We start from the raw sequence: 24688 nt of genomic DNA on the forward strand, positions 1-24688 counted from the left end.
AATGGCAGAGCTAAAACAAAAGCTCCTTGAAATATCTGAATAAATTTGTATCTCAACAGGCAAGATTATGTAATCTACCATTAAACAAAGAATATTTGATATCTATCCATTGTAGTTAATATTTGTTACAATTCTATTGTTACAAAATTTGCAAACTGCCTTGTTTAATGTGCATTTATTAAAATTGTTTATTTCTCTTGTCAATCTTGATCTTTCAAGAAGAGTTAAATATGTCTTCTTTTTAATTTATTGTTAATTGGGTTGAAAAAACTTAAGGATGCAATGTAGAACTAGTAATAAGGCAGGCATTACTTCAATCACAAATTGAATCAAATGGAACTAGTGTAGATGGGCAAAAAGGTTATCATGAACATTGTGGGACAAAGGACCCATTTCTGTACTGTACAAATCTATAACTCAATAATGAAAGGATGAAATAGTTTAAATATTTGCTCGTTAAAAGCTCCTGTGGACCAGAGGCACAACTTGCATAAATAGTCTGACAGTATCAGTTTACTTGAAGTTCAAGACAGTGAAAAGTCCTTAATATCATCTTCAAGGACTTTCCCATGCAATATCATCTTGATACTATACCTTTTCAGCCATTTTTTCAGCAGGTGTGTTGCAGAATTCCATTTGTTGGTTAGTCTTTTGTGCATTACTTATATTTAGTTTTCCAAGAAGATGACAATTTACAGCCTCAGCTAATTTAAAATTGGCAGAAGCAAGTTCTGCTGTGGTGAGTGGTTGGGCACAAGGATAGTAGGTTTGTTGCCGACCCCACTGCAGTGATACCAAGAGCTCTTCAAGAAATCTATGAAATATAAAAATAAATTACTTGATAGTTTGTTCTCTGCAAAACTAATTTACACAATTTCAACTCAGGGCGTGCGCGCATATGTATATAAATATATATTTTTATATATATAGATCTCTAAAGACAGTTGAAAATAGCTATAGCAAAGTTGATCTTTACAGATTTTTGTGTAAATATATATGTATATACACACATACACATACTTAAAGTATTACTACTGCATCTTAAAGCTGTCCTCTCTGGCTCACAAAAATCTGTAAAGATCTTCAGTATCATTTTGAGCGCATGGCTCGTGAAAAAAATCAGTTAATCCTGGAAAATGATACTTTGAATCAAAATCCGTCTCAACTTTCTGAGCAACTGGAGAGGATGACCATACAGTGTGACGTATGGCGCAGCAAGTTCCTTGCGAGCAGGTTACTAGCCTATGGCATTTTGCTATAGCTATTTTCAACTGTGTTTAGAATCTAGAATGCTGAAAAACTATCTGAAAATGAAAATTAAGCTTTTATTTTAACAAGTTGGAACCACTCCTTTAATAATAAATATTGAGAAAAATGCAGCATCAGTTTTGAGTTGTTTAAATATGAGAAAAAGTGACAGGGCAACCTAAATGTTCATCACTGTAAATATGTTTTCCTGAGATACAAGTACTTATCAATGATAGGCACCATTCAGTGGTAATCTGCTTAATTTATGGACATTGCTTTCCTAAGAATGTTGAAATTTCTTTGTAACTGTTGGAGAGTTGAGGTTTATTGATTAATTGATAAAGCATGATCTGACATTTGAGGAAAAAAAAAGCATACCTATGGGCATCAACCAGATCCTGACGAAATTGTTCCCGTTCCATGAGAAGATCCTGAATAGCACTCTGAGTTTCTCTAATATGATGCTGCAATGATGTCCTGGAATGGGACAGCTCATCAGCCATTACTCTGGGTGAGACGATGATCAAAACAAATTGTTATTTATAAAATTACAACAGACCAATTCAAATTATAAAAATTAATGCATTTAAGAAATAACTCAGGAATGTAGTTTACATCAAAAATAAGCTCTGAAGCCATTGTACAGTTTTTGACACAAATGAATGCAATTTTTTGAAAACACTGAAATGTTAGCCAAAGTATTAAAACAAAATACATTTTAAGCAGCATATTAAAACAAAAAAAAGTTGTATCTAATTTTATTCAATTCTACTTTTTTGTTGAATTTACTTCAAATGCCATAGGCTAGTAACCTGCTCGCAAGGAACTTGCTGCGCCATACATCACACTGTATGGTCATCCTTTCCAGTTGTTCAGAAAGTTGAGACAGATTTTGATTCAAAGTATCATTTTCCAGGATTAATTGATTTTTTTCACGAGCCATGCGCTCAAAATGATACTGAAGATCATCGCCAACAGAGGCCACAAGCAATTTTTTCAATTCACGATTCACCTGCAACAGAAAAATATCTTTCATTGCTTTATTTTTTTAAGTACCTCAAAGATCCTATTAGTATTTACTCTCAGTTGTTAATTCCATACATTTTAACTAATCCTGTGTTTTTTTTTGTTTTCTATCCACAATATTCAGTTTTGACAAGGACCTACATTGTTCTCCCAAAGCCCCTCACCTAACTGATGCCCTTTTCTGTATCTTTCTAGCAATTTGTTGCAGTGTTAGGAGAAATTTGACAGGTTTGGGAGAGAGATGCAAATCTAAGACCAGAACACATATTAAAATTGTGTCACCTCACCTCAGACTGTACCCGGATTTGATTAGCAAGCCCTTCTTTATCCTGAAGGAGTCTTCTTTCAGAACAATGAGATTTTTCAATGGCAGCTTTAAGTTCAGTCAGCTCTCTTTTGAGTTCAATTGTATTTTCTAACTGACTTGACAATTCACCTTTATGGGAACCTGCAAAGTCAGTCAGTTTTATACTCTTTGCAGGAAGTTCATGAATTATAGCAGCTTTGGGAACCAAAATCCTAACAGCTTCTACTTCAATTGCTTGTTTTGGCTGAATTTTCCCAAGCTGAAGAATGCCAGGCTTAGCAATAACTTGAGAAGAACTGGATGTTACATTAGTTCGCAGAGCAAAATAACTTTTTTTATTTATTCCTGACGTATTTTCCATTGGTTTGGCTGGTTCTTCTGTTTCCATTCCATCTCCAGGTCCACGGATGGATCGTACTTTCGGAACTAAAATATTAAACAAATTCTTTATTTGGTTAAATATAAAGCTAGATATATTAAACAGAGGTAACAATATTAATCTACTTTAAGCAACATTAACCATCAGTAAACTGTGGCAACATTCAATCCTAGCACAATACTGTATTTTATTAACTGCTTTAAAATCATGTCCCATTAACTTACTACTTTGATATAAAATTAAATATACATATTCCACAATTACATCCCTAGTTTTGCTTCTTTTCTGGGTAATTATAAATATTGTTTAAATGGACCAATTTCTACATTTTGTTAATTTTGCTGCACAATAACAAGATGGCTTCCCTAACACATTTTCATGATACTGAATAAGTGATTCCCCTGACAAAATAATAATAGTTTAAGACTCAGCCAAGCAAATTTCCTATGTCCGGCAAAACACAATACTACATCTGAACAGGACTTCTGAATTTCATGTACAGTTGCTCACTTGTTTATTTATACATTATGCTACATATGATACATTTTCTACCCTTTTACATCCTGAAATTGCAGAGATGTTATGAAGCATTAGTTTTAACCTATTTGTCTTAAACTAATGTAATGGCAAATTGGAATCACAATCCAAACAGCAACACGTGCCTCAAGTGTCCATGGAGTACTTTCTTTTATTAAACAGCACTACCTTGTCACTTCTAAAGTTGACAACTGAGGTGAAATAACTTAAGTAATATTGGTTGATCTTTGCATTTGGTTTGATGCAATTTTTTAACCCATTACCTTCTGACTCCAAAGACAAAAACCACTGGCATTGTGTCAAAGTTGATGCATGGTAAGAGACTGTATGGAAGACAAATCATGGCCGTCTAAATATTCCAAGATAATCCTACTAATAATCTCAATTTGAAATTACATTTAAAGAAGAATTCATCAAGAAGTTTACATATTTTGGTACAATATTATCTATATTAAAACATAAATTATTCCATTAATGCAAAAGATCAGGAGATGAGAGGCAAATATGGATAGCATGACCACAGATATATTTGATAAATTCAGAGGCATAATTCATTGCTACAATTTTTACATAAATCAATATAACTGATTTTGACATAATTTCAAAATCATGTATTATTAAAATACCTTTATTCTCCATTTTGAAATCTGTTGACATTCGAAACGCTGTCACTAACGTTAATCTGAGAAAAAAAGAATTTATTATCAGACACTGCCAGATCAACACAAACCCAATGTTTTTGTAAATTATTGTAAATGATGCTAATGTACTCCAACTACAGTAAAATCTACATTATCTGGCAATCAATGGAGAAAAAAAAAAAATAATTTTCATAAAAGATAAATAAGAATAAAGTTTTAAATAAAAATTTAAAATTGTAAAAGTAAATGTTCTCAGAAGCAACACATAACCCCTTGGAAGCAAACATTAAGCCAGTGGAACACCCTGGTCATGTCCCACCCACAGCAGCTGTATGAATAAAATTTCAATAAAGTTGTGTTTGAATTAAATGGCAGCATCCAGGATGAAGCGCCAGTTGATACTGCTCCCTACTGGGGCAACTCTCCCAAAGTGTCTCCCTTTCCCCACCTTGTAAGAGTCTTTATTACTATTAGGTATATTGATAAGTCTTTGCCTGTAAACTTGGGGTGGGGGGAATTAATTATGACAATGTCACGGTTAGTGTAGCAGCTAGCGTACTGCTGTTACAGCACCAGCGACTGGGTTTCAAATATGAATTTAAATTTTGTAAATTATAGGAATGACTTGATTAAGAGAACTTTGCATAATTAAAGAGTACAATACTAATTTTTTTTAATTACAATTTGCACGATCTGACTTTTAAATGGAGTATTCTTTTTTTAAATATTTTTTTATTTTTCACACTGAACCATATTAACCAAAATATATACAAACATTTCCCTCTTAAATATACACAGTGGCATTTTCTCCCCTTTCCCCCCCCACTACCTTCCCTCCCCCCTTCCCACCCCATTCCAAAACCTTCAACATATACAATACAATAATACCATTAAACAATGTCATCACACAATTAAAAATAAACAAGAAAAATGTGTCATCTACTTTTACACAATGGATCAAGTAATTTTGTCTTCTTATCATTTTAGGGGGTGGAGTCTGACGCAAGCCCTCTCTGTTATGTTCCATGTACGGTTCCCAAATTTGTTCAAATAATGTGACTTTATTTTTTAAATTATATGTTATTTTTTCCAATGGAATACATTTATTCATTTCCATGTACCATTGCTGTACTCTCAGGCTCTCTTCCGATTTTCAAGTTTACATTATACATTTTTTTGCTACAGCTAAGGCTATCATAATAAATTTTTTTGCACTTCATCCAGTTTGAGGCCTAATTCCTTACTTCTTATATTACTTAGAAGAAAGGTCTCTGGATTTTTCGGTATGTTGTTTTTTTTGTGATTTTATTTAATATCTGATTTAGATCTTCCCAAAACTTTTTCACTTTCATACCCAAATTGCTTGTACTGTTGTTCCCATTTCCTTCTTACAGCGAAAACATCTATCTGATAATTTTGGATCCCATTTTCTTAACTTTTGGGGCGTGATATATAACCTGTGTAACCAATTATACTGTATCATGCATAAAATGGAATATTCTTAATGGAGGTGTATTAGTTAGGCATTGTAAGAGTGAGTCTCAGTCAAATGGAAAATTTGCATTTCCGGCATCTACGATCCCCATAGATATCGGATAATGGAGATTTTACTGTACTTGCAATTGATAAACAATTACATCCAATTTGTCATACCCACACTCCTGTTCGGCTCCGAATCATGGGTCCTCTACCGGCACCACCTACGGCTCCTAGAACGCTTCCACCAGCGTTGTCTCCGCTCCATCCTCAACATCCATTGGAGCGCTTACACCCCTAACGTCGAAGTACTCGAGATGGCAGAGGTCGACAGCATCGAGTCCACGCTGCTGAAGATCCAGCTGCGCTGGATGGGTCACGTCTCCAGAATGGAGGACCATCGCCTTCCCAAGATCGTGTTATATGGCGAGCTCTCCACTGGCCACCGTGACAGAGGTGCACCAAAGAAAAGGTACAAGGACTGCCTAAAGAAATCTCTTGGTGCCTGCCACATTGACCACCGCCAGTGGGCTGATAACGCCTCAAACCGTGCATCTTGGCGCCTCACAGTTTGGCGGGCAGCAACCTCCTTTGAAAAAGACCGCAGAGCCCACCTCACTGACAAAAGGCAAAGGAGGAAAAACCCAACACCCAACCCCAACCAACCAATTTTCCCCTGCAACCGCTGCAATCGTGTCTGCCTGTCCCGCATCGGACTTGTCAGCCACAAACGAGCCTGCAGCTGACGTGGACTTTTTACCCTCTCCATAAATCTTCGTCCGCGAAGCCAAGCCAAAGACATCCAACATGGACAATACAAAAAAGAAACACATTTAACATGGAGAAATGCAAGGTACAAGGCTTTAGATGAAACCTGGAAGTTCTGATACAAGACAATAAGGCTCAGAAGCAGAATTTGGCCATTTGACCCATTGAATCTTCTCTGCCATTCGAATCATGATTGATGAATTTTTCTTCTCAACCCCATTCTCCTGCCTTCTCTCTGTAACCTTTAACACCCTTATCAAGAACTTATCACCCTCCATTTTAAATGACGGCCTCCATAGCCATCTGTGACAAACCTTTACACATATAAACACAACTTTATATTCAGTATTCTAAGTGCTTTCTCCTCAAATTCTTTGGAAATTTTTCTTGCGTGGGGAATATCCTATTTCCACTCAATTGTGTGAGAGATTTAAAAAACATGGGATAGGCCATTACACACAAAACATCATCTGGACATGAAAGAGCAAAGTCTTGATCAACCACAGGTCAAATGTGACTGGAAACCAGGTTTTGACTTAGAAATTGTAAATTACCAAAGATTCGGGATCAAATCCTTACAGTTCCTGGGTATGCACATTACTCTAACTAAAGTTTGATACAGATTTAACATAACCTACATACTTTCAGTTTCATGCCTCTAGCTTATTTTTATTTATGCACTTGTTAATTTATGAGAAATATTAATTTGTGGAATAAGAGGGTCAAACATGATCATTTTCAATAGCAGAGCAAGCTCAAAGTAGCCTCTTCTAGTTTATCTATGTTTCTGTGTTTGCCAAATAATATCTTGTCTATCAAAATGCATTATGCAGTCCTCATTTGTCACCAAGAGATATTAATAAGCAAAAAAAAAAGCAAATCTACTACCTATTGTTATATAGAGAATTTAGGTTAAAAAGACTTAAGTTAAAATGTGATGATTAATCATAAACAGGGAAGCCAGAATGGACAGAGAGTTTACTAGCAGTCAAGGACAGAAGGAGCTGCTGAATATGTTTTTTTAAACCTATCTTTTCATGGTCATAGTGAGAGACATGCAGGAGACAAAGGATTGATAAGAAGTGTGAGAAACAGAATTCAGTGAATGTAGAGTTCACAGCGTACGTAACGAACGTGATAATTAATAATGCAGTTATACTTAGAATGTTTTTGTAATACTAACCAATTAAAACAGTATTAATAAGAAGGGGAAGGGCAAATAATAAAGGTATAAAAATCAATGCACTGTATGTATCGGGGCTTAACTGGTGAGAAACCAGTTGAGTCCAACTCTGCAGACTTGTAAATAAAGCTTGTCGTGTCATCAGTTTTAAAGAGACTCATGTGTGAGAAGTTTTATTTCTGACAAATGGGGGCTCGTCCGGGATCTACACTCCGGCCGTGAGGGGAGGCGAGAAGAGGGACATCGGAGGCGGTGCACCCCGCTGAGTTCAGCGGCTCCTAGTCCCTTGCTCGTCGCTTCGGGCGGCTTGAGCGAGTGGTATCCGGACAGGGTGACACGACAAGATGGAGAGGAGAAGGGTGACGGTTCAATCCCCGGGAAGACACCGGTAAGTGACGACTTACGATTGTGGTGTGGGGATTGGGTAACAGGTGTAACGGGATGCACCTGTTTGGATAAAAACCTAACGGAATAGATTAAGTATAGATCTTTTGTCGTTGTGTGAGAACCCTGTCGCGGGACTCTAGGATAGACCCCAGGGAAACCTCGGCGGTAACCGAAGGAGGGACAGCACCTCCGACGAAGTGCCGAGAAGAGAGGGGTCAACCCCAGGAAAACCTCAGCGGTAACCGAAGGAGGGACAGCACCTCCGACGAGGCGTCTGAGAGGAAGGGAGTAGGGTCCAGAGCGAGAGGGTCCTCAGCAACGATAAACAGATCTAGGTGGGAAAATGGGAAGATCAAAATCTAAGGGCTCGTCTGAAAATTCAGGACAATTCCTGGGAGTACCCCTTGACAGCCCTTTGGGGAGAATGTTTGAAAATTGGGATAGTAAAAGATATCGGGACAAAAACAAGAAAAAGATGGTCCAATATTGTCTCCTTTGGTCAAAACAACCTACTAAAGGTTCCTCGGTCTGGTGGCCGAAATTTGGATCTGATGAGGATTGGGTTAGACAAGCATTAAACAGTATTAATAAGAAGGGGAAGGGCAAATAATAAGGGTATAAAAATCAATGCACTGTATGTATCGGGGCTTAACTGGTGAGAAACCAGTTGAGTCCAACTCTGCAGACTTGTAAATAAAGCTTGTCGTGTCATCAGTTTTAAAGAGACTCATGTGTGAGAAGTTTTATTTCTGACACCTATTATGGTTGCTGGATGACCTCCAGACTTTTGTGTATTGTTCTAGTTCTCCAGCATGTACAAACTCCTCGTTTACCTGTAAAGTCTATGGTGGATATACACTCTGCTTCTCTCATGAAATGGTAGATTCGAAATACACTGAAAGTGGAAACCTAGACATCTAGAGATCCATCGATATAATTCAACAAATGGCATAGATAACTACTGAAGACCTGTTAAAGTTTGGTGCCTTCTAAACCTTAGAACAAATTTCATCATTAAGAGTGGCACTTTATTCGTTTCGCAAAACTTGAGAACTCAACACACTATCAGGCAGCTGGTCCTGCAGTTAAGTGAGCCTGCCAACTGGTCAGTCTCTTCTGTTAAAACAATGCCTTATGACTTCTCGGTCCTCGATCTCAACCGTGGTCAAGCTGGTCCCTGTTCTTACCTCCTTTTTCTGACATACTTAGTTTTACACTTTTCCACCCGTACCCAAAAGATATCTTATGCGAGATTAGAACATCAAAAGGCAGAACATCCCGTCTCTACATCAAAGAGGAACATCGCCCCTCACTTCTAAAGTAGTGACAACCCCCTTAGCATTCTGTCACAAATTAGCAAAGCCCATTAAAATTGATCATAGGCGAGGCAGCCCCACAGAGCAGCAAGAGGTGGCAGTTATACAACAGGTTGTAAAGTAATACTTCTTTATGGAACATTAAAACGTTTGTAATGTTTAAACGTCTGATTCTTCCATACGCTGCACGCCAGTCCTCATTTATTCTGATATGGATGGTTCTTTCAGGCCTTTGGTCGAATTTACAATAAAATCCCAGACAGAAACATTTCAGTTAACTTACGTTTGATCACTTACAAAGATTTAATATTGATTTTGTTCACAAAAGATCGATCCAAATGTTTATAACAACGGCCGGATGGGTATCGGCGCGAACCCACCTGAAGCCACAGCTCAGTTCCAGCGTGGACGCAGCCACGGGAAGCACTTCCGGTGTCACAAGCTCGTCGCCGAAATCCAACTCTTAAATAGCCTAAAACACTACTACTCCTTATTAAAATGGTAAAATTATACTCTTGTTTAAAAATTATAAAATTAAAATGAGCATGCAGGTCAAGCATTCCCGCCCCGCCCCCTCCATTTGAATGCGGCGCCGCCGTTGCTATGGGGCGAGAAGCGACGCGCGCGGCCGAACGGATCCGGAGCGTGAGGAAGAAGCAAGGGCGGGAGGAGGAGAAGGAGGAGGGCGCCCCTCGCAAAACATGGTGAGCGGCGGCGGGAGGGGCCCGCACGGCGAATCTCAGTGGCCGGGCCGTCCTGTGAGAATGAGAGGCTCCTCGGGGTTTGAGCAGTTCCTTGGTTGTGGTGCGGGATGATCTTCTTCGTGGTTTGTTTGTTTCACGTTGATCGCCTTGTTTGAAGAATACATCAACAGCGTTCATTCAGGTCCCTTGCCGTTTGGTGTGGGAGATCAGGTCCCTCCATGGCTCACGATCTCTGACTCTCCGGCCTGTAGTTGGTTGCTTCCCCTGTTCTCCTTCGGTGAAGCCTCCATCTTTGAGCCGAGGTGTTGAGTTCATGATTAGACGAGGGAAAAATACTGAAGTGCCTTCGGTTGCAGTGTCCTTACTGGATGGTAACCCCGGCCATCGATCAGCCCAGCGGTTTTACAACCATAAATTCCAATTTGTAGAATCTACTTGTAAAAACCATCTGCTTAGATCTGGAGAGAATTTTGCAGTCGTCCCATTCCATGACAACTATCTCCCGTGAATGGAAGCTTCCTTAAAGAGATTGTCTTTCACTGTATTTTTTTGTAGGTATAAAACAGCTGAGTGTGGCAGATATGGAACAGGCCAAGTTTAGAGAGACTAAATGTGCACTTATTTAGCTGTACACACAAAATTGCTGGAGGAACCCAGCAGGTCTCTCAGCGTCCATAGGAAGTAAAGATATATAACCAATGCTTTACTGCTGAGCCCTTCCTTCTTCAAGGTCCTCCAGCAATTTTGGGTATTATAGCTAAAATGCTGGAGGAACCCAGCAGGTCTCTCAGCGTCCATAGGAAGTAAAGATATATAACCAATGCTTTACTGCTGAGCCCTTCCCTCTTCAAGGTCCTCCAGCAATTTTGGGTATTATAGCTAAAATGCTGGAGGAACCCAGCAGGTCTCTCAGCGTCCATAGGAAGTAAAGATATATAACCAATGCTTTACTGCTGAGCCCTTCCCTCTTCAAGGTCCTCCAGCAATTTTGGGTATTATAGCTAAAATGCTGGAGGAACCCAGCAGGTCTCTCAGCGTCCATAGGAAGTAAAGATATATAACCAACGCTTTACTGCTGAGCCCTTGCTTCTTCAAGGTCCCCCAGCATTTTTGGGTATTATAGCTAAAATGCTTGAGGAATTCAGCAGACACAAAAATGTTGGAGGACCTTGAAGAAGGGCCCAGACGTGAAACGTTGGTTATATATCTTTACTTCCTATGGAAGGCGGAAGCGAAGAGACCTGCTGGGTACCTCCACTAATTTTGTATTTGCACTACTATCACAGCGTCTGCAGACTTTCATGTTTCAGATTTAATGTCAGATTGCAGACGTGATATCATTTACAACTGAGAATCTGTTTCCTGCAGGCAAGGCAGAATATTAGTGGCAGTGCAAAAAAAAAGGACTCAACATACACATATAAAGAAATGTAAACAAACTGCAATAGAGAGAGCAAAAAAAGCAATAAAGTTCAAAGTAAGAGTTATTAAATGAATCCCTGATTGAGTTTGTTGTTGAGGAGTCTGATGGTGTTCCCGAACCTGGTGGTGTGAGGCTTGTGGCACCTATACCTCTCCTGATGGTGGTAGCGAGAACAGATTGTGTTCTGAGTGGTGTGAATCCTGGATGATTGCTGCTGCTCTCCATTGGAAGCATTCCCTCTAGATGTTCTCAATGATGAGATGAGGGTTTTATCTGTGATGTCCTGGGCTGTGACCACTACCTTTTGCAGTGCTTTGTGCTCAGGGGCATTGACTGTGATGCAGCCAATCAGCACACTTTCCACTACAATCTATAGACATTTACCAGAGTTTCTTATGTCATGCCAAACCCCTGCAACATTCTGAGGAAGTAGAGGCACTGATGTGCTTTCTTCATGATGCCATTAGTGTGTTGGGTCCAGCATAGATCCTCCAAGATGGTGACTTCCAAAAACTTAAATTTACTCACCCTCTCCACCTCTGATCCCCCAATAATGATCACTGAATTGTATACCTCTGGTTTTCCTTTCCTGAAGTCAACAATCAGTTCCTTGGTTTTGGTAATATTGAGTGCAAGATTGTTGTTTGTGCACCATTCAGCCAAGTTTTTAATCTCCCTCCTGCATGCTGACTCATTTTCCCTTTTTATACAACCCACTACTGTGATGCCTTCAGCAACTTTGTTAACGGTGCATGCCAAGCCACACAGTCATAAGTGTAAAGAAAGTAGAGTAGGGGGGCTAAGAACACAGCCCTGTTGTACTCTGGTACTGATGGAGATTGTGGAGGAGAGGTTCTCCCCAATCTTCACTGTTATGGACTGTAGGTGAGCAAATCCATGATCCAATAACACAGTGGGGTGTTGAGTTCCGGGTCTTGGAGTTTGCTAATCAGTTTTGAGGAGATGATGGTGTTAAATGCTGAACTGTAGTCGATAAAGAGCATCCTGATGTATGCACCTTTGCTGTCAAAGTGTGCCAGGGCTTTGTGGAGAAAAGTGGGATGACATCTGCCATAGTCCTGTTGCTACAGTAGGTTTGGAATGGATCCCTGTTGCTGCTTAGACAGGAGCTGATTTCCAATGTTGTGTTCTATTCTTTGCCATTTTCTAACTTCATATCTGAGGTTTAGTGATTTAAATTCATTACTCTGGCATGATGGCAAAATCTTACAACATAATCCTGTTCATGCTACGACCCATGACTGCATCACCAGATACAACTTCTACAATGTCATCATGTTTGCAGATGACACAACAGGAGTTGGCCTCATCAGCAACAACGACGAGTTGCCCTACAGAGAAGAGATGGAAAATCTCGTGAAATGGTGCAAGAGTAACAACCTGAGTCTTAACATAGACAAGACGAAGGAAATGATTCAAGAGGCATACTGTGATCATTTTTTCCTAAAGGATCTCTCTAGGCTCCTAGAACGCTTCCACCAGCGTTGTCTCCGCTCCATCCTCAACATCCATTGGAGCGCTTTCATCCCTAACGTCGAAGTACTCGAGATGGCAGAGGTCGACAGCATCGAGTCCACGCTGCTGAAGATCCAGCTGCGCTGGATGGGTCACGTCTCCAGAATGGAGGACCATCGCCTTCCCAAGATCGTGTTATATGGCGAGCTCTCCACTGGCCACCGTGACAGAGGTGCACCAAAGAAAAGGTACAAGGACTGCCTAAAGAAATCTCTTGGTGCCTGCCACATTGACCACCGCCAGTGGGCTGATAACGCCTCAAACCGTGCATCTTGGCGCCTCACAGTTTGGCGGGCAGCAACCTCCTTTGAAAAAGACCACAGAGCCCACCTCACTGACAAAAGGCAAAGGAGGAAAAACCCAACACCCAACCCCAACCAACCAATTTTCCCCTGCAACCGCTGCAACCGTGACTGCCTGTCCCGCATCGGACTTGTCAGCCACAAACGAGCCTGCAGCTGACGTGGACTTTTTACCCCCTCCATAAATCTTAGTCCGCGAAGCCAAGCCAAAGAGAAAAAAGAAAGGATCTCTAATTACAAGATTGCTAATTTTCCTGTCTCATTGCGCAGGTCCAAATCCAAGGTGGCATGTTTCCTTGTAGGTTCAGTATCATGCTTTTCAAGAAACCCAGCATATTCTATGAAATTTTCCTCAAGGTTGTGAACCTATCAGAACTTTTCCTTAATGACTTAATTGTTTTATTGTCATCAATAGAGGATGAGCAAATGTAGGTTCTTGGGAGTCACTATCTCGGAAGATCTTTCCTGGAACCAACACACCAATGGCATCATGAAGAAAGCCTCTACTTCCTCAGGAGTTTGCGGAGGAGTTAGTGGAGTTGTTCAAGTGAACCGGTACGGACTTGAAGGGCCGACATGGCCTGTTTCCGTGCTGTAAATGGTTATATGGTTATATGGTTAATTGGACCATTATTTCTGTGTTGGGGCATTGTTAAAGTTATCTATTTGATTCACTTCTTTGATCTTTCCCATTTGATTTTGTTTTCTCCAGGTTTTGTTTACAGTTTTCTTGTAACTTGTTAAAGATTCTTTTAAACCAGAAGAGTTTAGTGCAGCATTTATTGCAATCTATCTTTTCACTCAAAATCTCAGTCCCTCTCTACTCAGAAGAGGGAAACAATTGTACAGTTTTCATGGGGTGTGCAATTTTGGAATTCTTCCTCTTGTACTTTGAACATTTACTTGTACTAGACTGAGAGTGAAGCCAACAATCAATCTGATCAATATAGATATTTCTATATAGACTGGCTTTAAGTTTAATTTAGCAGTTGCCTTGTATTATTAAAATCCCATTGAGATTGTGTATTATTGGGCAGTTGGCATGTGGCTTGGTACGTTGTACATGAGCATAGATACTGTGAGCAATAGTGAGGTGTTAAGTCAGCTCTTGTATTTAATGTTCATGGTTTATCAGATTTCATACTACCTTACACGATCTCATTTATCAAAAATCCATCTAACTCTGCCTTAAAAATATTGAAAGGCTCTATTTCTGTAACCCTTTGAGGAACAGAATGCTGAAGATTCATGACCCTCTGAAAGAAAAACAAAATGCCTCTTTTGTCTAAATTGGGTTTTTAAAAGGTGACATTTACATTTTCGTATGAGGAAATGTCCTCTGCACACTAGCCCATCGGGGATTCTGAGAGATTGGCTCCATCTATATTTGGAAAGGCAAAGACTAGAAATAGTCAGCATGCTTTGTGTGTGAGTAATTGTGCCTCACAAATTTGATTGAGGTTTTGAAGAGGTTAACAAGAGGATTAATGGGAGTAGAGCAGTAGACATGTGTACAAGGACATTAGCATGACCTTTGACAAGGCCCTGCATGATAGGCTGGTCTGAAAGGTTAAATCACATGACAAAGGGTGAGCTGGTCAACTGGATATGAAAATGATTTTGTGGAAGTGGAAGGTTGTTTTACAGGTTGGAAGTCCATAAACTAGTGGTGGGCTGCAGATATTGGTTCTGTGCCCAGTGTTTATATTCACATATATTAAAGATGCAGTAGGCATGACCAATAACTTTGCAGATAACATTAAAATTGAAGGATGTTGTCTAAGAGGATCAAAGTCAACTAGGAAAGTGGGCAAAGAACAGCAGATGAAATTTAATTTGGACATGTGTGAATCAAACCGTTTTGGGAAATTACATTAGGGCAGGACATATGCAGAACAAGATGGGGCTTGGGGAGTATTGCCGAACAGAAAAGGAAGGGCATAAGTACATTCAGTATGTCCCTGAAAGTGGTGACACAGCTAGACAAGGTGCAGAACAAAGAATATGGTACACTAGCCTTCACTAGAGTGGATACTGAGGACAAGAATTAGGATGGAGGACTGAAGAGCAGCCATTGTTGTAGAGATTCAAGAAGAGATCTGGGGATAATCTTGGAAATTATAGGCTGGTTAAAGGCAAGGAAACTATTGGAATGGAAACAGGAATAAAATTTACTCACATTTGGAAGGATAGTGTGAGATAAGGCATAGCTTTATACAGCGTGGGTCATGTCTTACAAATTTAGTTGAGTTTTTGAGAAGGTGACAAAGGTGGTTAATGAGGGCAAAATTGTGGATGTTCTCTACGGGGGCTTTAATAAGGCATTTCAAGATTCAAAGTTCCTTTTATTGTCAGAGATTGGTGCTGTGTCCAGCGTTTTTTGTCAGATATATTAAATATTTAAAAGACTTAAATACGTTAAACTAACCAGTAGTGTTTGCGCTGTGGAGCAAAGAACGAGACTGACAGATTTATTTCAAAACTTGCTGCTTTATTGTTTGCTCATTGAGCATTTTAAATGTGCTCCCTGTTCCTGCCACTGGGAACCAGAAGCTGTGTCTCTGACAGGCAGCTATTGATGCTTCATGTATGCAGGCCCTTTCCTTGAAGGGAAGGGGAAGATGCCTAGCGTCATCGAGGTGTAGGCTGCTTCGACCGCATGCGCTTTACAATTGGAGCCAGTTCGCCTGAACACCAAGTTGCCACACAACCACCCCCCAGAACTGTGACCTCCCCCCCCCACCCCCCCCACAACCCAAAGTCTGCACTTTCTTCTGTTTGGGCAGCCTGCCTCTACGCCTGGGTGCTTGCACTTCAACTGGCTTTTCCAAGTTCACGTGCACTGGCTTTAATCTGTCAATTGTGAACACCTCCTCTTTACCACCCACGTCCAACACAAAATTAGACCCTTTGTTTATTACTACTCTAAATAGCCCTTTGTATGGCTGCTGCAGCAGTGGCCAGTGTGCGCCCCTTCTAACAAAGACATTCTCACGGTCCTTTAATTGTCTGGGAATGGAGGTCGGTGTTCGTCTGTGTCAGGAGGTCGGGATGGTGCCCTTTGCAGAGCTTGTTCAGGGCCACCATGGTGTCTGTTTCTTGCCCCCTCGGAGCAGGTAGGAACTCGGTGGGGAGTGCCAAGGGGGTTCCATAGACCAGTTTGGCTGAATAAGCTTGCAGTTCTTCTTTGGGCACTGTGTAGATCCTGAGTAGGACCCAGGGAAGTTCATCCACCCAATTTGGGCCTTTCACCTTGGGCACAAGTGCTGATTTCAAGTGTCTGTGGAAGTGCTCCACCAAGCCATTTGATTGCGGCTGATAGGCTTGATGTGAGCTGACTACGGTGCCCCTCAGGCTTGATGTGAACTGTGCCACTCTGTCCTATGTGATGTGGGCTGGGATGCCGAATCATGCTACCCAAGTTGCGACTAGAGCCCTGGCGCAGGATTCGGTGGTAGTGTCTGTGAAAGAAACTGCCTTGGCCATCTGGTGAAATGGTCCACCATGGTGAGGAGGTACCATGATACTAGCAGTGGCCCTACAATGTTGATGTGGATATGGTCGAATCTGCAGGTTGTAGGTTCAAACTGCTGCAGGTGGGCTTTAGTATGCCTCTGGACTTTGGCTGTCTGACACTGAGTGCATGTCACTGACTTGTTTTTTGAGGCCTTGCCACATAACCCGTTGGATATCATGCATACTGGGGTTTGGATGGTGGGGTGCACTAGGCCATGTACGGAGTCAAATACACGCCATCTCCAGGCTACCAGGACGATGGGGTGGGGATGACCTGTGGCTGAATCACAAAGCAGCATTTACTCACCTGGACCCAAGGGTATGTCCTGCAGCTGCAAGCCTGAGACTGTGGTCTTGTAGCTGTGTGTCTCCTCATCTCCTCATTGCGCCTCTGCTAGCTCTGAGTAGTAAATCCCCTGTGCCAATGCATGAATGGTTGGCCCGGATAGAGCGTCCACCACAACTTTGTCTTTAATGGATCACTGTTGTGAATTCCGATATATACAAAAGGTGTTGCTACTGCCGAGCTGACCAGGGTTTTGATATTGGTGAATGCAAAGGTTAGGGGCTTGTGGTCAGTGAAAGATGTAAACGGTCTGCCTTCCAGAAAGTAGAGTGCTAACAACTCTCTGTCGGAAGCACTGTATTTCAACTCGAGTAGTCTTAACATCTACTAAAGAAGGCCAAGGGCTTCCAGTGTCCACCTACGAGTTGTTCCAGTACTCTGCCAATTGCTGTGTTTGATGCATCCACTGTGAGGTCTGTCAGAACGTTAATCCTCGGGTGTACTAGCATGACAGCATTTGCCAAGGCCTCCTTTGTTTAGACGAAAGCTGCTTCAGCCTCTGGGTTCCAAATGATGTCTTTCTTTTCACCCGACATCAGGATGAAAAGTGGTCGCATGATGCTGGCTGCTGATGAAAGGAAGTGGTGGTAGAAGTTTACCATGCCCACAAATTCCTGCAGCCCTTTGACTGTGGTAGACTGTGGTTGAAATGTCAGATGGCTTCTACCTTGTTCGGTAGAGGAGTTACACTGTCCTTTGAGATCCTGTGACGCAGGAAATCAAATGTCTCCCGTCCAAATTGGCATTTGGCTGGGGTAATGGCCAGTTCAAACTTTCTCAGTCGGGTATACAGCTGGCCGAGGTGGGAAAAGTTCTCCTTAGAGTTCCTGCTGGGGATCAGGATGTCGTCTAGGTATAGGAATAGGAAATCCAAATTCCACTCCACTGTATCCATTAGGAGCTGAAAAGTCTGTGCCACACTTTTTAGTCCGAAAGGCATCCGCAGAAACTCGAACAGGCCAAAGCAGTTTTCTGGTTGTTCTCTGGCTGCACTGGGATTTGATGGTAGCCACGTACCAGGTCGACTTTTGAGAAGATGCGGGCTCCATGTAGGTTGGCTGCAAAGTCTTGAATGTGTGGTAGGGGGTAGCGGTCCGCCGTGGTGGCTTCATTCAGATGTCTATGGTCCCCACACGGCTGCCAACCCCTGGCTATCTTCGGCATCATGTGTAGCAGTGAGGCCCAGGAACTGTCAGACCTGCAGACAATCCTGAGCTCTTCCATGCGCCTGATCTCCTCTGACCAAGCGGAGTTTGTCCGGGGATACTTTTCTAACCCCTGTGTGTAGGGGTGGCCCTTGAGTGATGATATGGAGCTACATTCTATGCTTTGGCATGGTCGAGGTGAACTGTGGTTTGAGGATTAATGGAAATTCAGTAAGGAACCTACTGGTCGCTGGACAATGCGACAGAGTCCAGGTGCAGTGCAGGTAGTCTGGCTTCCCCAAAAGGGAATGTTTAAAAGGTTTCGGCATGGACCAGCCTCCAACCCTTCAGGTAAACCAGCAAACTATGGGCCCCAAGAAAATCTGACTCCAGGAGCGGTTTGTCCACGATGGCCAACGTGATTTAAATATGTTGGTGCCAAGTTGTAGTTGGACCTTGCATTTGCCATAGGTCCATATGGAACTGTTGTTTGTGGTTCTCAAGGTGAGTCCACGCTGTCTGGTTGTTGTCCTTAGTGTGGTGGGTGGGATGACGCTGATTTCTGCTCCCGTGTTCACAGGGACATTTTGTCCCACATGTGCAGCAGTCTGTCTGGGTGGCCAGCAGCTGAAGTCATCAGCAGTGGCTGGCCCTGGCATTTCCCTGAAACTTGCAGGGTGATTGGCATGTCAGGCTTCTGTACCCTATCTGCAGTAGAAGCACCGTGGGTCCTCTGTGTCCTCCATCTTCCATTGGGGTTGCTGGTGCTCCGTGTCCCTCTGGGCTTGGCAGGCTGTAGGGTCCTTGTTCTGGATAGCTGGTTGATGGCAGCTTCATTCTCCCTCCTGGTTTTCCAGAGGATGTCTGTTCTGGCTGCTACCTTCCAGGGGACACTGAAGTCTGCGTCTGCCACCATCAATTGGATGTCATCAAGCATTTGCTCGAGGAATGAAGTCATCTACCCGGGCAGCAGTTTCTTGGTCCAAGGAGCTCACCACGTGGAAGTACTCTGTGGAATCTCATGTTATTTGTCTGATCTGGAACTGTGCCTCTGCTTGACTGAACCAAGTATGAGGTTGGAGTGTCCAGAAGGTAGGAAGTTTTAATGCAACAGCTTTTACTGCTGCTGTATCCATGATATTGGGTCCAAAATGCCCTTTGGACCATTGGGGTCACCAATGTAAAGTTCACGATATAGAGTGAATAATGAGACTGGCAGTCAACAGGTTTGTTCCAAAACTCGCTGCTCTATTGTTTTCTCAGTGAGCGTTTTAAAGGCGCTCCCTATTCCCACTGCTGCGAACCAGAAGATGTGTGACTGACTGGCAGTTTTTCATACTTTGCATTTGCATGCCCTTTCCTTGAGGGGAAGCAGAAGATGCCTAGCACCAGCTTGGTATAGGCTGCTCCGACTGCACGCGCGTTACAATTAGAGCCAGTTTGAACACCAAACGCATTGGTCACCACACGTGCATGATGTAATTTAACCTTTGTTACAGCAAACAAATAGTCACCATGAGCATCGGCTGGCATCCCTAACAACAGGAGAAAGAGAAGCAAAATAAAGTCTCTTTGGAGTCACTGAGTGTCTGTCGATTCACCTCCAGCACTCGTGCAATCTCGGCGGCCACACAGACACCTGTTTGATTCATCGGCAACCCGAGCTCCAGATCAAAACCTTCAGCATTCAAGAATCAAAGTTAAATTTCTCTGAAACATTAAATAAGTAATCCCATTCTACCCTGTCAAAGGCTTTCTCAGCATCCAATTAAATAATAAATTCAGAAGGTGAAACAGTGGGAGAATAAAGGATATTTAATAGATGACAGATATTAAATTGTGAATAATGACCCTTAATAAAGCCAGTTTGATCTTCAGATATAATAAGAGATAATATTTTTTAACCTACATGCCACATCTTAGTATCTTAGCATCAGCATTCAAAAGAAAAATTGGCCTGTAGGAAGAACAGTCAGAAGGATCTTTTTTTTTAGGAATAAGAGAGATTGAAGCTTCATAAAAGTTATCCAGTAATTTCCAGCAGCCAAGAATTCAGAAAGAACTGAATCCAAATGGGGAAAAAATCTTATAAAACTCTGCTGGGAAACTATCGGGACTGGGAACTTTGCCTGACTGCAAAGAGATAATTATTGTAGCAATCTCCTCAAAAGAAATGGGCTTCTCCAGCAGTAACTGCTTCTCTGAAGATAGTGAAGGAATATTTAAATTATACAAAAAATTTCACTACAGAGGCTGAATCTTTAATTGATTGAGTACTATGGAGCTTAGAATAATATTTACAAAAAACTTCATTTATCTCAACATGATCAGCAGTAGTCATTCCATCATCTATACATAGTTTTTATTTTGGCTGGCTAAAGGCTTCCCAGCCTTATCTCCATATATGTAGAATTTAGATTTACTTTTTAAAAGTTGAGTCTGTATAGGGTAAGTAAGAAGCAATGAAATCTAGTTTTACGTTTGACGTTTTCCTTTTTTATATATATATATATATATATATAAGTAAAACAAGGTTTTAGAATTAAGACATATTGTTGATCAATGCATTTCAACTGGTTGGCTAGTTCATCTCCCTCTGAATTGGCACTCTTTTTTACTTTAGCCATAAAAGAGATTATTTTACCTCAATGTAGGGTTTAAAGGAATCCCAGATTACCAAACCAGAGACCTCAGAGGAGTAATTTTTATTAAAAAAAAGCAATTTGATCTTTCATAAATTGCAAAAAATCAGGATCAGACAATAAAATTGGATTCAAATGCCATTACTTCGTGTTCTAGGTAAGTCTGGGATATTAATAGATAAAACCACCAGAGTATGATCTGATATTATTATACTCTCATATTTACAAGAGTCAACAGTGCAATTAATTGTTGGTCTGTGAGGAAATAATCAATCTGCAAGTAAGTATGACATACATTAGAAAAAAAAAAGAGAATTCCTTATGATTAGGATGGAGAAATCTCCAAACATCTATAATACTAGACTGCAACATAAATGAATTAATAAGTATAATGGACTTATTTAAAATAACAGTTTTGGGAGATCAATGGTCAAGCACAGCGTTTAGTCATTAGTTTAAATTGCCTCCTACAATCAAATAATATAAATTTAAATCTGGAAAAAGAAAGATGTTCAAAAAAATTTGGATCTTCAATATTGGGGCCATAAACATTAACAAAAAATAGTTTATTATAAAGTTTGCCAGACAAAATCAAAAAGCATCCATTAGTGTCAGTGATAACATTATGTTTGAATCAAAATTGAAACGCCTCTAGACTTAGCCATAAATGATGAGTGGAAGTGTTGTCCCAAATGTTTAAGAAATGAGAGGTATCAGATAAACACAGATGAGTTTCTTGTAAAAAGGTTATCCCAGGTTGAAACTTTTTAATATGTGAAAAGACTTTACATTTAATCAGATGGTTCAAACTCGAGATATTCCAATAAATTATATTAATACCTTTAGCCATCTGAAAAAATCAAAATCAATAATATAATGAAAAAAAATTTAGATCAGTAAAATGTAAATTAATAAACTAATAAATTCTTTCAAAGTATCGAGGCATTCCCAGTCAAAAACAGCCAACATAACTTCCCATACAAATCCCAGACTAACCTTGTTAATCTTTCTCCCCCGCACACAATTATCCCAAACTGTCCTTGACACTATGCTCATAAACAAAACAACTGCCCCACCAAATCTCACTGTTGGCAGCACTCCCAGAAAAAAAGTTTAAAAAAAAAGCCAGGTTCCCACAACCATTAGACATATTATGGCTAAAAGAAACAAGCAAGACCAAAGTGAAAGACATTAATAGATTGAAAGTTATATTGCAAAAAAAAAAGAAAATCCAGAAACCCAACTAAAAACGATTAATTAATTCGAAAGAGAGAGAATTAGTAATCCTGTAGCGGAAAAGAAAGAATAAGGAAAATGACTCTTCTCCAATTATAAAAATAAGTACAAAGAAAGAAAGAGCTAAGCAGAATCCACTTTAAACCATAAAAAGCTATTAATACCATGGCACAATGAAATGACCAAGCAAGTGTTAAGGAGCATTCAACTGGAACTCATGCTGCGGTGCATAAAGTTCCCAAATCGAGATTAACCCGCAACCTCAATAGCAAAACAAGAAAGAAAATAGAGCCAAAGTGTCAGTACTTGACTAAACAGTTGACGTTGTCAAAGATTATTCCAAAAATTTAGAGAGTTGAACCACTTTGGAGATTTGTCCAACAGAGTGATTCGCAGTCAGGCTGGGAAGAGCAGTGAAGGCTTGTGTCCAACTTTATACAGCTGAGACGTAACATCTTTATATTGACACTGTTTTTTCCTCTCTCCTGGCTTCTTCTCCATATCCAATTATCACCTTTTGTGTGTTGGTCTGTATTCACCCCCCCTGCCATTTCTTTTATTTAGGCGCCTGCATGCTTTTTCTCATACCTTGAAGAAGGGCTCAGGACCAAAACGGCTGTAATACATTTTTACCACCTATGGACACTGCGATATCTGTTGAGTTCCTGCAGCATTTGAGTGCTTTTACTGCAGTCACAGCTAGTGCAGACTTTTGTGTTTCACTCAGGAGATATTTTGTGTCCAGATTGTGTCACTCCTTTACTGGACTCAGGAACTTGGTGCTCTCTATTCTCTTCACTATTGAGCTGTAAAGGAAGTTCACAATCATCTCCTTTGCCTTATCCATGTTGAGATTTGGGCTGTTATTTTCATATCATATCTTGAAATTTTCCTCCTCTTCTCTGTAGCGCAACTTGTTGCTGATGAGGCCAACTACAGGTAGTTCTTGACTTCCAACCTACATGAGTTATGTCCACCCGCTCATATGACCAAAATTTTTAAAAAATCTTTATTGAAACTACTGTACAACTACATATTTTGTATTAAAAGTACTGTATACAGTGGTCGCTGCTCACCTTAGCAGCCTAAGGTCCCCATTATAGGTTCATTTGTTGAATGTTGCATGACCTGAGGCATGAACAACGGAGCGAATTTGACATGACCAACCTGAGTTCAGTCAATCCTTTGGTCCCCATTACAGTCATAAGACGGGACTACCTGTACTGTCATATCATCTGCAAACTTGAAGAATCTGTTGGAAATGGATATGGTGATGCATTTGTGGGTCAGTAACGTGAACAAGAGTGGGTTAAGAGCACAGCCCTGAGGTGTGTAGTGCTCAATGTGATGGTGCTTAACATACTGCTGCCAATCTGGACAGACTGGTCTTTCTGTTAGGAAGTCCAAAATCCAGTCACAGAGAGGGCTGTTGGGATCCAGAGAGGAGAGCTTTCCCACAAACCTCTGGGGTATGATTGTATTAAACACTGAGCTGAAGTCAATGAAGAGCAGCCTAGCATATGAGGCATAGTTCTCCAGGTGGGACAGGATGGAGTGGACGGACAAATGGTCCAGTGTCTCTGGAGGCTCAAAGCATTTCATAATGGTGGAGGTCACTGTCACTGGTTGCTAGTCATTGAGACCTGTTACAGTTCTCTTGGGTACTGAGATAATGGTAGTGGGGATGATAGACTACTTTAGTGATGTATTGAAGATGTCCATATGGACCTCCATTGCTTGGTCTGAGCAGTCCTCAGTATGTGACCAGGTACGTTGTCTGTCCTTGTCTTATAATGTAAGAGGGGAAAGCTTTATGGAGACAGTGGTGGAAATATGTTGGAAACCTGCAGTCAGACGAAGTGAGAGGAAACTTCCAGGCAAACCTCAAAGCAAAGCTCGACGTTGCAACCCGCCTCACGGACCCGTCCCCTGAAACCCTCTGGGATCAGTTGAAGACTACCATACTGCAATCCACTGAAGAGGTACTGAGCTTCTCCTCCAGGAAAAACAAGGTCTGGTTTGACGAAAACAGCCAGGAAATCCAGAAGCTGCTGGCAAAGAAGCGAGCTGCCCACCAGGCTCACCTTACAAAGCCGTCCTGTCCAGAGAAGAAACAAGCCTTCCGTCGCGCATGCAGCCATCTTCAGCGCAAACTCCGGGAGATCCAAAATGAGTGGTGGACTAGCCTCGCCAAACGAACCCAGCTCAGCGCGGACATTGGCGACTTCAGGGGTTTCTACGAGGCTCTAAAGGCTGTGTACGGCCCCTCACCCCAAGTCCAAAGCCCGCTGCGCAGCTCAGACGGCAAAGTCCTCCTCAGCGACAAGATCTCCATCCTCAACCGATGGTCAGAACACTTCCAATCTCTTTTCAGTGCCAAACGCTCAGTCCAAGATTCCGCCCTGCTCCAGCTCCCTCAACAGCCCCTAAGGCTAGAGCTGGATGAGGTTCCCACCCTGGATGAGACATATAAGGCAATCGAACAACTGAAAAGTGGCAAAGCAGCAGGTATGGATGAAATCCCCCCCAGAGGTCTGGAAAGTTGGTGGCAAAATTCTGCATACCAAACT

At 41.3% G+C, this 24688-nt stretch overlaps 2 protein-coding genes across 6 annotated transcripts in view; one reads left to right on the forward strand and one right to left on the reverse strand.

Annotated features, from left to right (window-relative positions):
* Nucleotides 1-24688, reverse strand: part of blzf1 (basic leucine zipper nuclear factor 1) — a 39928-nt gene that overhangs the window by 2732 nt on the left and 12508 nt on the right. The window contains exons 1-6 of one of the 3 annotated variants that reach the window (XM_069889267.1): nt 9649-9724; nt 4124-4179; nt 2562-3007; nt 2061-2260; nt 1627-1755; nt 595-814 (exon numbers count right to left, since the gene is read on the reverse strand). In XM_069889267.1, coding sequence (XP_069745368.1) covers nt 595-814; nt 1627-1755; nt 2061-2260; nt 2562-3007; nt 4124-4154 — 1026 coding nt within the window. In that variant the 5' untranslated portion in view covers nt 4155-4179; nt 9649-9724. The other 2 variants (XM_069889268.1, XM_069889265.1) reach the window with 2 other exon arrangements.
* Nucleotides 7870-24688, forward strand: part of nme7 (NME/NM23 family member 7) — a 140501-nt gene continuing 123682 nt past the window's right edge. For 2 of the 3 annotated variants that reach the window (XM_069889269.1, XM_069889271.1), the window contains exon 1: nt 9838-9972. In XM_069889269.1, coding sequence (XP_069745370.1) covers nt 9853-9972 — 120 coding nt within the window. In that variant the 5' untranslated portion in view covers nt 9838-9852. Of the gene's footprint in view, nt 7954-9837; nt 9973-24688 lie in introns of those variants that run through there. The other variant, XM_069889270.1, reaches the window with a different exon arrangement.

The sequence above is a fragment of the Narcine bancroftii genome, chromosome 7 (assembly GCF_036971445.1).
Source record: "Narcine bancroftii isolate sNarBan1 chromosome 7, sNarBan1.hap1, whole genome shotgun sequence".
Classification (NCBI taxonomy): Eukaryota; Metazoa; Chordata; class Chondrichthyes; order Torpediniformes; family Narcinidae; genus Narcine; species Narcine bancroftii.